The sequence below is a fragment of the Colias philodice genome, chromosome 21, assembly GCF_061535455.1.
Source record: "Colias philodice isolate Cphi_HAF_F1 chromosome 21, ilColPhil1 Martin Lab GWU primary, whole genome shotgun sequence".
Taxonomy (NCBI): Eukaryota; Metazoa; Arthropoda; class Insecta; order Lepidoptera; family Pieridae; genus Colias; species Colias philodice.
This window is the reverse complement of record NC_143106.1, coordinates 2,192,191-2,204,309: the sequence shown is the minus strand read 5'-3', so window position 1 is coordinate 2,204,309 and position 12,119 is coordinate 2,192,191. Positions and strand designations below refer to the sequence as shown.

At 32.4% G+C, this 12,119-nt stretch overlaps 1 protein-coding gene across 1 annotated transcript in view; it reads left to right on the top strand.

Annotated features, from left to right (window-relative positions):
- Positions 1-3,348, top strand: part of LOC149478698 (somatomedin-B and thrombospondin type-1 domain-containing protein-like) — a 46,442-nt gene extending 43,094 nt beyond the window's left edge. The window contains exons 4-6 of the mRNA XM_089708685.1: positions 175-298; positions 766-842; positions 1,230-3,348. Of these exons, the coding sequence (XP_089564811.1) occupies positions 175-298; positions 766-842; positions 1,230-1,429 (401 nt within the window). The 3' untranslated portion in view covers positions 1,430-3,348. The remainder of the gene's footprint in view (positions 1-174; positions 299-765; positions 843-1,229) is intronic.
- Positions 3,349-12,119: the final 8,771 nt, after the last annotated feature.

The following is a 12,119-nucleotide window of genomic DNA, read 5'->3' as shown; positions in this document are numbered from 1 at the left end:
TAGATAGCCCATTCATTGAGGAAGGCTATAGGCTATATATCATCACGCTAAGACCAACACGAGCGGAGCGGAGCGCAGCTAGTTACAAATAAACTCAAAAAACGAAGGTAGAGATCTTAAAAATTCCTTTACCATTAGAAAGTTACTTTACATAGGCTATATTATTTGTTTCAGAGGAGACAGCAATGATCCTACCAGGAGTTTTATCCCTCAGTCGTCATTCCAACGACACTGTAGATATCAGGAAGAACTTACGGCTAAGGAATCCAGATGATCCTGAATCTAACGCACATAGAGAGTAAGTGACATTTATCCGGCTATACAAAGGGTTCCTTTTATTTTAGCTATTTATTTATTGTGTCCTTTAAAATAAGGGTTTAGAAGTTATACAAGGATTTATTGTTTGAGCATATTAAAATTGTCATTTTCGTTCAGGCTTACCATATTATAAGTAAGCGATAATATATTCTAGAATTAACAGGTTCAGGTTATGTTTTCTTCTTTTATTTTTGTAATAAGATATAAATTAAAATACCTTCTGGAACGTTCGCTATAATTTTAGCAGCAACTTGATATGTTTATTAAACCACATCTGAATTTAATAGAGAGATTTTGATTAACCTAATAATAACCTAATCATTGTATAAAACAGGTAAACCCTATTCCCAAAATAGGTAACCAAGACAGTTCCTCGAAATTCAATTTTGACCCTTTTAGAAGCCACAAATTTAATCAACGTTCAATATTAACCTAAGATTATTTCAGGTACTGTGTGCAATTTGAGGTGGTGAAGGTCTCAAAGGCGTGTCACACTGACTCCGATTATAAAGCTTTAAGAGAAGGTACGTTATATTGGATTCAAGATTAGATGTGATAACAGATCATTAAAAATAAATTATGGCTTTTTATAGAATTTGGTTGTGGTCACAAACTGTGGTAATATTAGACGGTGTAAAAATACTTAATAAATTGTACTTACTTGGAATCCTGATATTGACGTTGATATTTCTTGCTCATTTACTATTAATGATATTTTGACCAGACCTTGTTCATTCTGTGTAAGAGCATAGGATTACATTTCTTGTACGCCCACCTCACTCGCAACTTCTTTTCGCTAAGATCTTACCACTAGACCAATTCCATTCTTCATGTTTCTCTTCGATTCTGTTCTTTGCATAATATTTTCAGATTTCCCTAGATTCCGAATCATGCTAAAACATTATGTCCAGGTAATACAATCTGCGTAATGTGCGAAGCGGCGGCTCTCAAGCGCGATCTCAAGTGGCGCTGCAGCGGGCACGGTGTGTCGGGCCACGCAACTCGCTTCTACGCACTCGTGGCCCCACACTGTCATGGGAAATGGGCACGTGCGCAGACGCTTGACAAGCGGAGCGATTGTTGCGCGAATCCCGACTTTATCTTCGTGTAGATAGAGCCCATTTTACAATAGTGAAGAAGGAAAGGGGTTTCAATACTGCTGGATATCCAACTTTATCCGAACTAGGACTTGTATTACGCTCTCGGTAGGAGCGGTTGCTGTGCAATTCCGGACTTTATGTTTGTGTAGATATAGCGCGTTTTACAATACTCTAATACTGTTGAAAAGTTGAGCGGCTTCTGCGCAAATCCCGACTTTATGCTCATGGAAATAAGGCGCGTTTTAAGATACACCTTGAGAAGTGCATTAGCTGCTCGAATTTCGACTTTATTTTAATGGAAATAGGACGCGTTTTATCGTGACTATGTCCGATAGAATTTGATACTGTCGGATTTTAATGCAGCGGCTGCTCAAATCAAAACTTTACTTTCATGAAAATAAAATGCGTTTTACAGTACCGTTAGCGACAAGAGCAGTCAGTGTCTTCTCGAATTTTCAACTTTATTTTCATGTAAATAAAGAGCGTTTTATGATACTATCAGTGTTAACCAGAGCGCTACTCCAATCTCGACTTTGTCTTTATGTAAATAGAGCACATTGTACCGTACTTGTTATGTAATATTTGGTTGTATTAAAATGTTCGATATGACTGTGTTTTATTTGATCGGAGCGCGCGTTAAATATGTCTACACGCAGATGCTAATAATTTTTATATAATGCAGGTTTCTTTTTTCACTGTTTTTTCAATCTGTTTTTTTTGTATAATTATTATACAGGGTTTAAACACTGATTACGTAAAAATACATAAACCATGACGAAAAAAAATTATTTGATTTTTTCTTAAACTATATAGTATATCCATTTCATGAGACCCGTTTAAAGTTTGTCTACAAATAATTAAAATGGATATAAAATCGTGAATGTTACAAGTATTTTTTACGTAATCAGTGTCTGAAAAACTACACGTGTCATTGATCATAGTAAACATAATCTGGGACATCCTGTAGATTTTGAACTACATTAAAAACGTTGATCAATGCACATAATTTATCAACTTTATATTTTTTTCACTTACCTTCATAATCATTTAAAAAAAAAATATCAAACTCAATCTCCATAGTCACCAGCATATTGGTTATGTTAAGTGCTTATTTATGTACAATAGAATTAACATACACACGCATTAAACAGACAGATTAATAATTATTATGTGATCTTAATAAATCATATCTTGATACTAACGTATATTGCAGTCTGTTATCTAATATTCATTGCGAAATTAATTACTGTATGAAATGAATTGTAATGTATATGGTTGTTTTGCTGATTAATTATTTGAATGTATTATTAAAACCCTCGGTTTCACTTTAAATCAATCTACATTCTAAACAAATATTTGGTGAGGAAAATAGATACATTTCTCAGTGCCATAATATGGATGTATTAGTTTATTATAATACTTCATCGGTCAGTTTATTTTAGTTTTAAAATAAAGATTTACATTATCTTAGTTTTTAAGGAATACTCGCAATAGGTAGTTGTAGTTTTTGGCTGAATGAAAATTAATTTTATTTGTAAAAAATGTCTCATTTTATTATGAAGTAGGGATACCGCTTAACTCTATTTTATAGGGTGACTCTCATTTTTAAATTTAAAGTTTAGTACATACGTTATATTATGTCTATTGATATTTTTATGGCAATGAATTCAAGCGTATTCGTTGATGTAGAAAATTACTTTGTTCTTTTTAATAACTTGCATATGAAGGCACTTTAAAACGTAATCTTTTGTATTTAATGTTAAATACGGTTTAATTATAAAATAATATTTTACTTACACATACATGTATAACGTCACATTACGTCTATAGAAATAATAGATTGTGAATACATATCTAATGAAACCCATGTAAATAATTATAGTTCTTAGGAATAAATTACTTTAGCTAATAAATAATTATGCAAATTAAATACCTAGTGGTTTTATTTCTACACAATTCCTAATTATATACTGACGTATTTGGTAGAAAATTTGTTTATAGCGTGATTAAAATTGTGGCTACTTGACGTGCGAATTTTGTCACAAATAGTGCTAAAACAGAATACATTATAATCCTATTGTATGAAATTAATGCTTAATTTGAAACAAATCCATACTAATATTATAAATGCGAAAGTAACTCTGTCTGTCTGTCTCTTACTCAATCACGCCTAAACTACTGAACCAATTTTCATGAAATTTCATCATCATCATCATCATTTCCAGCCTTTCAGGACGTCCACTGCAGGACATAGGTCTCCCCCAAAGATTTCCAAAACGACCGATCACCAGCGGCCTGAATCCAGCGGCTCCCCGCCACTTTGATCAGGTCGTCTGTCCATCGCGTTGTAGGCCGTCCCACACTGCGACGTCCTGTACGTGGTCGCCACTCAAGAACCTTTTTGCCCCAACGGCCATCGGTTCTGCGGGCTATATGCCCAGCCCAGCGCCACTTCAACTTACTAATACGGTGGGCTATGTCAGTGACTTTCGTTCTTTTGCGGATCTCCTCATTTCTGATCCGATCACGCAAAGAAACCCCGAGCATAGCCCGTTCCATAGCTCGTTGAGCGACGCGAAGCTTTTGCACCATGCCCGCGGTTAGCGACCACGTCTCAGATCCATAAGTCAACACCGGTAACACACACTGCTCGAAGACTTTCGTCTTCAGGCACTGAGGGATTTTGGACGAAAAGATGTTGCGTAGTTTCCCGAACGCTGCCCAGCCGAGTCGGATTCGACGATTGACCTCTTTCCCGAAGTTGGACAATCATGAAATTTGGTATGGAGATATTTTAATACCCGAGAAAGGACATAGGCTACTTTTTATCCCGGGAAAATTATGTAATCCCGGAAATCCCACGGGAACGGGAACTATGCGGGTTTTTCTTTGACTGCGCGGGCGAAGCCGCGGGCGGAAACCTAGTTCAATATAAATTTGAAACAATTATCATTCGTACACTGAACAGGGTAAAAACTATTTAAATACGAATTTTAATTGTTACAATTGCAGTAATATAAATTAATTTGCAATGTCAATATTAACGTAGATAGAAATAATACAACATTCAATTAATTAATATCTCTTCTCTCGATACAGCTATTTAAAAATTTTGTGTCACAATGTTTTTAACCATACTTTTCCGAAACGGCTGGACCGATACTCATGAAAATTGATGTTCCTATTGGGTAGATCTGAGAATAATCGACCAACGTTTTTTTGTTATACCTATAAATAGAGACATTCGTCAATTATTTTGCTTTAGTTATTCATACGAATACAATTTATTGTATAAAATCTAACTATGTAAAAGTGTTTATTCAGTTCTTGGCTATCCAAAGCTTACACATAAACATTCAATGCGAAACTAAAAGCTTTACTTATAAATCGTAGTTATAGCTGTATCAAAAGAAGATATATTAATTAACTAGATTTCCGCCCGCGGCTTCGCCCGCGTTTTCAAAGGAAAACCCGCATAGTTCCCGTTCCCGTGGGATTTCCGGGATAAAACCTATCCTATGTGTTAATCCAAGTTACCCTCTATATGTGTGCTAAATTTCATTGTAATCGGTTCGGTAGTTTTTACGTGAAAGAGTAAAAAACATCCATACATCCATACATCCATACATCCTTACAAACTTTCGCCTTTATAATATATATTTTTTTATATTAGATATTAGATAGTGCTTACTATTATTTTTTTCTAAACCAAATAAGAATAAAATATACACTATATCTCATATCGATTAAAGCAAATTTCATGAAAATCTAAAGTTGAGGAATCTATGATAAACAACTTTAGAGTATGGTATCATACCAAATAAATACAACATTATTGATTAAATTTAGGTACTACCTAAGTTATTCCTTCCTATCGTATTTGACCTTTACATATTTCTAGTCTAGTCTAATATACGAACGATATATATTTTAAAGTCAAGTGAGTTCCTTATTTCATAGTAACCAGTAGGTATGTAGCAATTCGACAAAGCAGTTTGTCAGAGCGACAGCTGGTACATAGATTAATTGCTTCTCGCTCAGTTGAAGACGCAGTGTATATGTTGCTATCTTATACTATTGTAGACTGTAGTTGTAACGCTTTCTAGTTAGAAATATATGCTCGAATTGTTTGAGAATAGAGTTAAAACTGCAATATCCAATTGGAATAGGATACGATAGAGGAATTAAAACACATCTCTTTATTTTTTCAAATTAAATACTATAACAATTTATTATTATGAAGAGGTTGCTGATTGGTGCCATAAATATTTCCGATCCTTCAAGTTTTCTATATGGGAAGAATACTGGGACCAAATATGTTCTGATATTAAATGAGACATTACTCTTTAACCTGCAAATAATCTTGTTGTATTTCTAAAAGAATTCCGCAAGAATTTCCCAAGTTTATATAGATAACAAATACAGAGACTTCTTAATTATAATTAAGAAGCAGTAGATACCTAAGTGACAAACCACAAAAAGCAATCCGCCTTCCAATTCAGTTGAGAATTAGGATAATAAGACGAACTTTTCTTGCACTTAGCTAAGACGTTGCAAGAAAATATGAATATTCATTTAATACAATTTTTCTGAAAGACTCAAGGCGACGATTCGAAGTAAATGTATTCAGAAGTATTCAGGGCGCTTGTTTTTCAACAATTTCAGTCACAGCTTTTTCTAAGTGACTTCGAATGATGCTACTAGCACTTAAATTGAAACTGAGAAAGGAATTTTAAAGGGAATACGTTTATTTTTTATTTCTTAACTATCGTCTTTTACAGATGTAAAGTCAGTTTTCTTACATTTTCTTATGGAAATTTTCTAAGAAATAGCTATACTTTAAATAATGACAAATGAAGAAAAATGAAGAAAAATTGTTCAAATTGTTTTGATCAATTTTTCAAAATAATAAAATATGAGCTCATTCAATAAGGATTGTTTGTTTATGTAACACGCTTGAAACGTGTTGTTAAAATATTGTTATTTTATACTTACTTTAGGTACTCTTTAACAAAATAAACAGAAACCTACGTGTTTGTCCATACTGAAATCTTCCACGGCACTTCATTAAGTATGACCGATTTTTATCTTAATATTCTTCAGAGTATAATGAGCCTCGTTTATCACTACATAGTTTAAATAAAATCGCTTTCTCTGTCCCTATGTCCCTATGTATGCTTAAATCTTTAAAACTACGCAACGGATTTTGATGCGGTTTTTTTTAATAGATAGAGTGATTCAAGAGGAAGGTTTTAGTATATAATTTATTATGTTTTAGAAAAAGCGGGCGAAGCCGCGGGCGGAAAGCTAGTATTCTATAGAATAAAAATATCGTGATATGAAAAATTTATTTACCTTTCTACATATACAAGTATTAGCTATATTATTACCTATTATTTTCACATAGTATCCACAGTAGCTGGACTTTGCCTCAAGCCTTTTCGACATCTTTTGTAGCGGACGAACTTTTAGGTGCAAACTTTTAGGTGTCTACAACTGTCTTTCTACGCTTGACTTCATATATTTAAAATCAACAAGGGAATAATGTCACATTTAATTCTGTGAACTTTTTTAAATATAAATATACTTAACCATAAATTTTTCGTAATTAAAATGGTACTTTTATGAAGGAAAACAAAGATTTACTTAGTCATTATAATATTGGTTTGGATAGGTATCATACGAACTTTATATTTGCTTACGTATTGTCAAATTTGCATGTATATTGGCTCTCATTTGAAGCTTGGAAGTGAGTAAGATACATCTATACCCTTTAACATCACGGATGTCAAACTTTGAATACCTACGTCTATTAGTCTATTTGTTACTCGCTACCTCGTAAACCGCTAAGTTCACAAGCTAAATTACAATGGTGAATACATAAATAAAAGCTCAATTGACAGTATATTATTCATTTTTTAACACTTTATGGTGCTGCCAACATAACAAACTAATACCAAAACATACTTACACAGAAGGCGACCTTATAACTTTCAAGTAATCTCTTCCAGGCAACCAACAGAATGCGTGAAAACAATATTATTAAAGAGCTAGGTAAAAAAGTTACAGTACTAATAAAACAGCAGCTTTCATTTTTATTTTTCTTTATTGGAAATCATATTTACTAAAAAATCCTATCCTACTAAACTTATTAATTAATATTACAAATGCGAAAGTTTGTGAGGATGAATGTATGTTTGTTACTATTTCACGCAAATACTACTAAACAGATTACAATGAAATTTAGCACACATATAGAGGGTAACTGGATAGGTTTTATCACAAAGTAACACATAGGATAGGTTTTATCCCGGAAATCCCACGGGAACGGGAACTATATGGGTTTTTCTTTGTAAAAGTGGGCGAAGCTACGCGGCGGGCGGAAAGCTAGTTAGATATAAATACTTATGGCTAATATAGTTAATAATATAATAATGACTCTACATTATGTTTACGCTACGCTCGCTACGATATACGACGCTGAAAAAACTAAACGCACTTTTTAAAAAGGCACTGTTTATAATCATATAAACATTAATTGCACAGATTCAAACCCTTTAAAGGTTATTCCACTAGAAATTTTTACCTCATAATCGCGGGCAAAGTTTTAATTATTAATGCAAAGGGTGAAATGTTAATAGTTTTGGTCCCTCGGCAAGTTGGAATTTGTTGTTTTAAATCGCTTACGGAACCCACTGTTGGTTTTGTGTGAAATTATAACGAATGCTAAATGGTTTTTATTTGTGTTACAATGTTGGGTGCGGTTTTCAGTTTGATGGGGAATTTAATTATCGTTTATGTAATAGTTAGAGTTATAATAAATGGGTGAAAGTCATGTACATTGTTTAAAATACATATTATATTGATAGAGACATTTCCGCAATATGAACATTTCATGTATGTTTCACTGATGGTTTTTTATGAGCAAAGGTATAATAATGTTACGTTTAGTTTATTCTGATCTTACAAACTTTTTTACAATCACTGAGAATGAAACCTAGTACCTAAATGAAAAACGTATAAATGATGGCTAATGGCTGATATCTGTATCATTGAGGGAAATAAAATTTAGTAGTTTCTCAAAACCTATATTTTATCCATTTTCTCATTACTATGATAACTATTAAAAATTAACGATTAACAATTAACAATTACGAATTTAAATATTTTTTTCAGTTCTATTAAAAACGCAGACAAAATAGCGGACAGCCGCTAGTATTCCTTAGGCTTCTAATTAAAAGTTTAGTCAGTACTTGTTTCTTGTTAATTTGTAATTAAAAAAGGACTCTATGTACTTAAAACTTATTACACTTTTTCTCCAGCGAGTTTTCAGTTTCAGTTTATGACGTGGTGTAAGCAGCTCTATATAAATATTGTAATATTAGTATAGCAAGTGTTGGAAACCTTTTTCTTACTTATATTAATTAATATAATTCCTAGAAAATATCACATAAATTGAAAAGCACAATAGTCGGTCTACGTCGGTTGGTCAGTTCGTAAATTGAATCGCAACATATTCGAAAAGCTCCATTGGCCGAATAAATGAGATGCTTTATTAGTAATCGAACGAAACAAAAGATAAAGATTAATATTTATCATAGATACAAAAATAATCAATAGTGTCAAAGAGACAGATTTCCTTTCAAGTTTTTAATCTTATTTGCACATTATATTTTGTTTTATGTAGTGGTTTCCAAAGGTTGGTTACACCTTACAGGCGTTAGTTGCTACAATTTATCACAATATCTTAAGCTATTTGAATCCTAGCCTGTCATACATATTAGTATTAACGACCTGCTATGATAATTCTTCGCGAAAAGCTTCGGTATTAAACGTATACCTCTAGCATTATAATATATTGAATATATGAACAGTAATAGAGGAGATGTATTATATTCCGTATATATTTGATGAGTTGATTGGTACAGAATACTTAATACTGCTACATAATGTATGTCTACATTAATAGTAGATATATTGTAGTATATCTACATTAATGTATGTCAAAACTGTTGGATTTAAAAGTATGTTATTATGTAGAAAAAGATCGAATCTGTGATGGGTCAGTACAAGAACAAATAAATGAAAATGTTCTTTTTAATTTATAGTATAGTATAGTATATACATCCGCCTTAAAGTCTACATCACTGTGTTATTAAAAAAGAAAAAAAAACTTCAATCTTCTCAAAATAGTAGAGCAAGCTATTAACAAACCATCTTAGCTGTCGCAAATTAAATTATTGAATGTTATCTATGTATTTAGATCTGTAGACAATTTAGCGCGCGTGTTAGAACAAAAACTGTCCTAAAATCAACAAATCTTTCTAATTATCTAGAACATAAAGTCCCTCGAAATGGGCTATAAAATAAACAATTATTACGGGCAACCCTTGTTCAAGTAATCCTATGAAACCTTTAATGTTTTAAGTAATTTATTGCCAGGATATTTGATCCTGATGTCAGCAATATTCCCAAATTGTTACTTCATTTATTTAAGCCAATGGCTTCTTTATATTCTTCGTTTAATTGGAATGTTTAGTTTGTGTTTGTGTAAATAATTTGTTTGTTTAATTGGAGATATTTCATTTGGTGAATCTCTATTCACCAAATGGTTCTAGGTAAGGTTCGGACTTCGGGAGTGTACAAAGGCAAGTTTTTAAGATAATTTTTCACATTGGACTAACTTATGATTCAAGATATTTTAGGTCACATCACACACAAATTAAATGCCGTCTTCGTCTCGATCAATAACCGGAGAAATTAAGTTTTTTCGATGACAACTTAGCTCTTTATAACATCAGCTGTCACAGGTCCTGAAAAAATTGTTCGAACGGACACAAATTTAATTACTATGAATACCTACCTAGATTTATATTTAAGGGCCTTTAGTAAGTGAAAACGGCAAAATGGACTGTTATCTATGAGCTACAATTGAAAATATTGAAGTTTTTTCGCACTGAAATTTCTAATATGTATTACAGAACGTATATGTGTGATGGGATGACTGTTTCCAAAACACGATTTCACAACTTTTATTTAAACTGTCATATCATAGGTACTTGATTTTAGAATATTAATAACTATGTAACAATTAGTAACACATTAAACAGCCATTAACTATATAAGCCACTATAAAAGCGCATATCTGGTTTCACAAAACAATGCCTTTCACCCATGAAGATATTTAGACTCAACCAATACTGCTAAAAGCTAGCGAACCGTGCAAGCATGCTTGTTGAACAAAAGACATGTCTAATGGCTCTGCATCAAGCCTGCACAGTTTAATCGATATGAGCTAATGTATCCAGTGTTATGGTGCTTTTCCACCAATCATTTACGTGGATGTGCAGCGAGGAATTTGTTTGTAAAGAACCAATCTTATCGCTTCAAACTTCAAGCTAAATGAACACATGATGCAAATTATTGGTGGAAAAGCACCCTTATGCACCCTCTTCACAATGGGCAGCGTTGGGCGAGTAGAGGCAATCACGATAGTGTAGAGGGCCTAAATGATCGGTTGTCTTTGTAGATTCATAATGGCCGCAATGGCGGCAAACATCAACGATAATTTGTTGGGCCCATTACACAGATGACGTAAAAGTGAAGTATATCGTATGAAGAAGAAGACCCATAGTTTGAAAGTGTATCATGAACATTTCTTAGAGATCTACAGCTAATCTACTTCTCATATTAAGTAGAATCACAAAATAATGAATTAGGTAGTTACTCAAACTCAATACAAACGCGCAAATTGTTTTTGTATATACATATATGAATATGTATATTGTACACATTGTGTCTATTTTGCACTACATGCCGTTTTAAAGTATGTTTAAAGAAAATTTTAATATTCAAAAATTAATAATATAATTACGTACTAGTACGGTAAAACATAAAATCATTTTCATCCATTATTTTTGTTACTTTCCTCTCAATAAAGCTATAATCGAATTCAACAAATTAATTATCTAATCAATTAAACATCTCAGTTTACAAAATAAAATAATTTGAATATTTCCAGTAATTGAGAGGAAAATTCCGTACAAGAGAGCAAAGTTTGTTTATATTTAAGAGAAAAACATCTCGTCTCGTCTTACCTTGTATTGTCGTTTACAGGAAATTGAGGTTTACCAACGGTATTCGTGTTATTTTTCACTTTCAGTTATTTACAAATGAATTATTGTATTGTTTAGGAGATGAGAAAAGTTATTGTAGAATGTTTAAGGTTACGGTGTACATTAGCTAAGTAGATTTGTAAGCTATACCTTCTGTTCAATTTTATTTTATCGCCCTTTTTTCTCTGGTTGTCATGCAGAGAAGTGAGTAATAATAATTAATAATAAATAATAAGACCTAAGTAATTTATAAAAAATTTGGAAAATCCAAAAGTGCACGCCTCATAATTTTTTTTAAATAAATATTTATTAATTATTATTTTTGTTTATTTAATAACAATTAAACCACATCGAATCAGACCCTGAAAAATGAAAGGGTTCTATTCCTGAGCATACTCAAGCGTAAGAGAAAAAAAAAGACTCGATTAGTAAAGTATTTCGGTCGCTATCGTGTTAACAAGAAAAAGGATCCGCACATACAGACACACGGACGTCCAAGACAGAACTTTTTTAAACTGTTTTTTAACTAGTTTAAATAACAAAAATGACATCAAAAATATCATGAACGTTAAAAATAGTGTTTTTT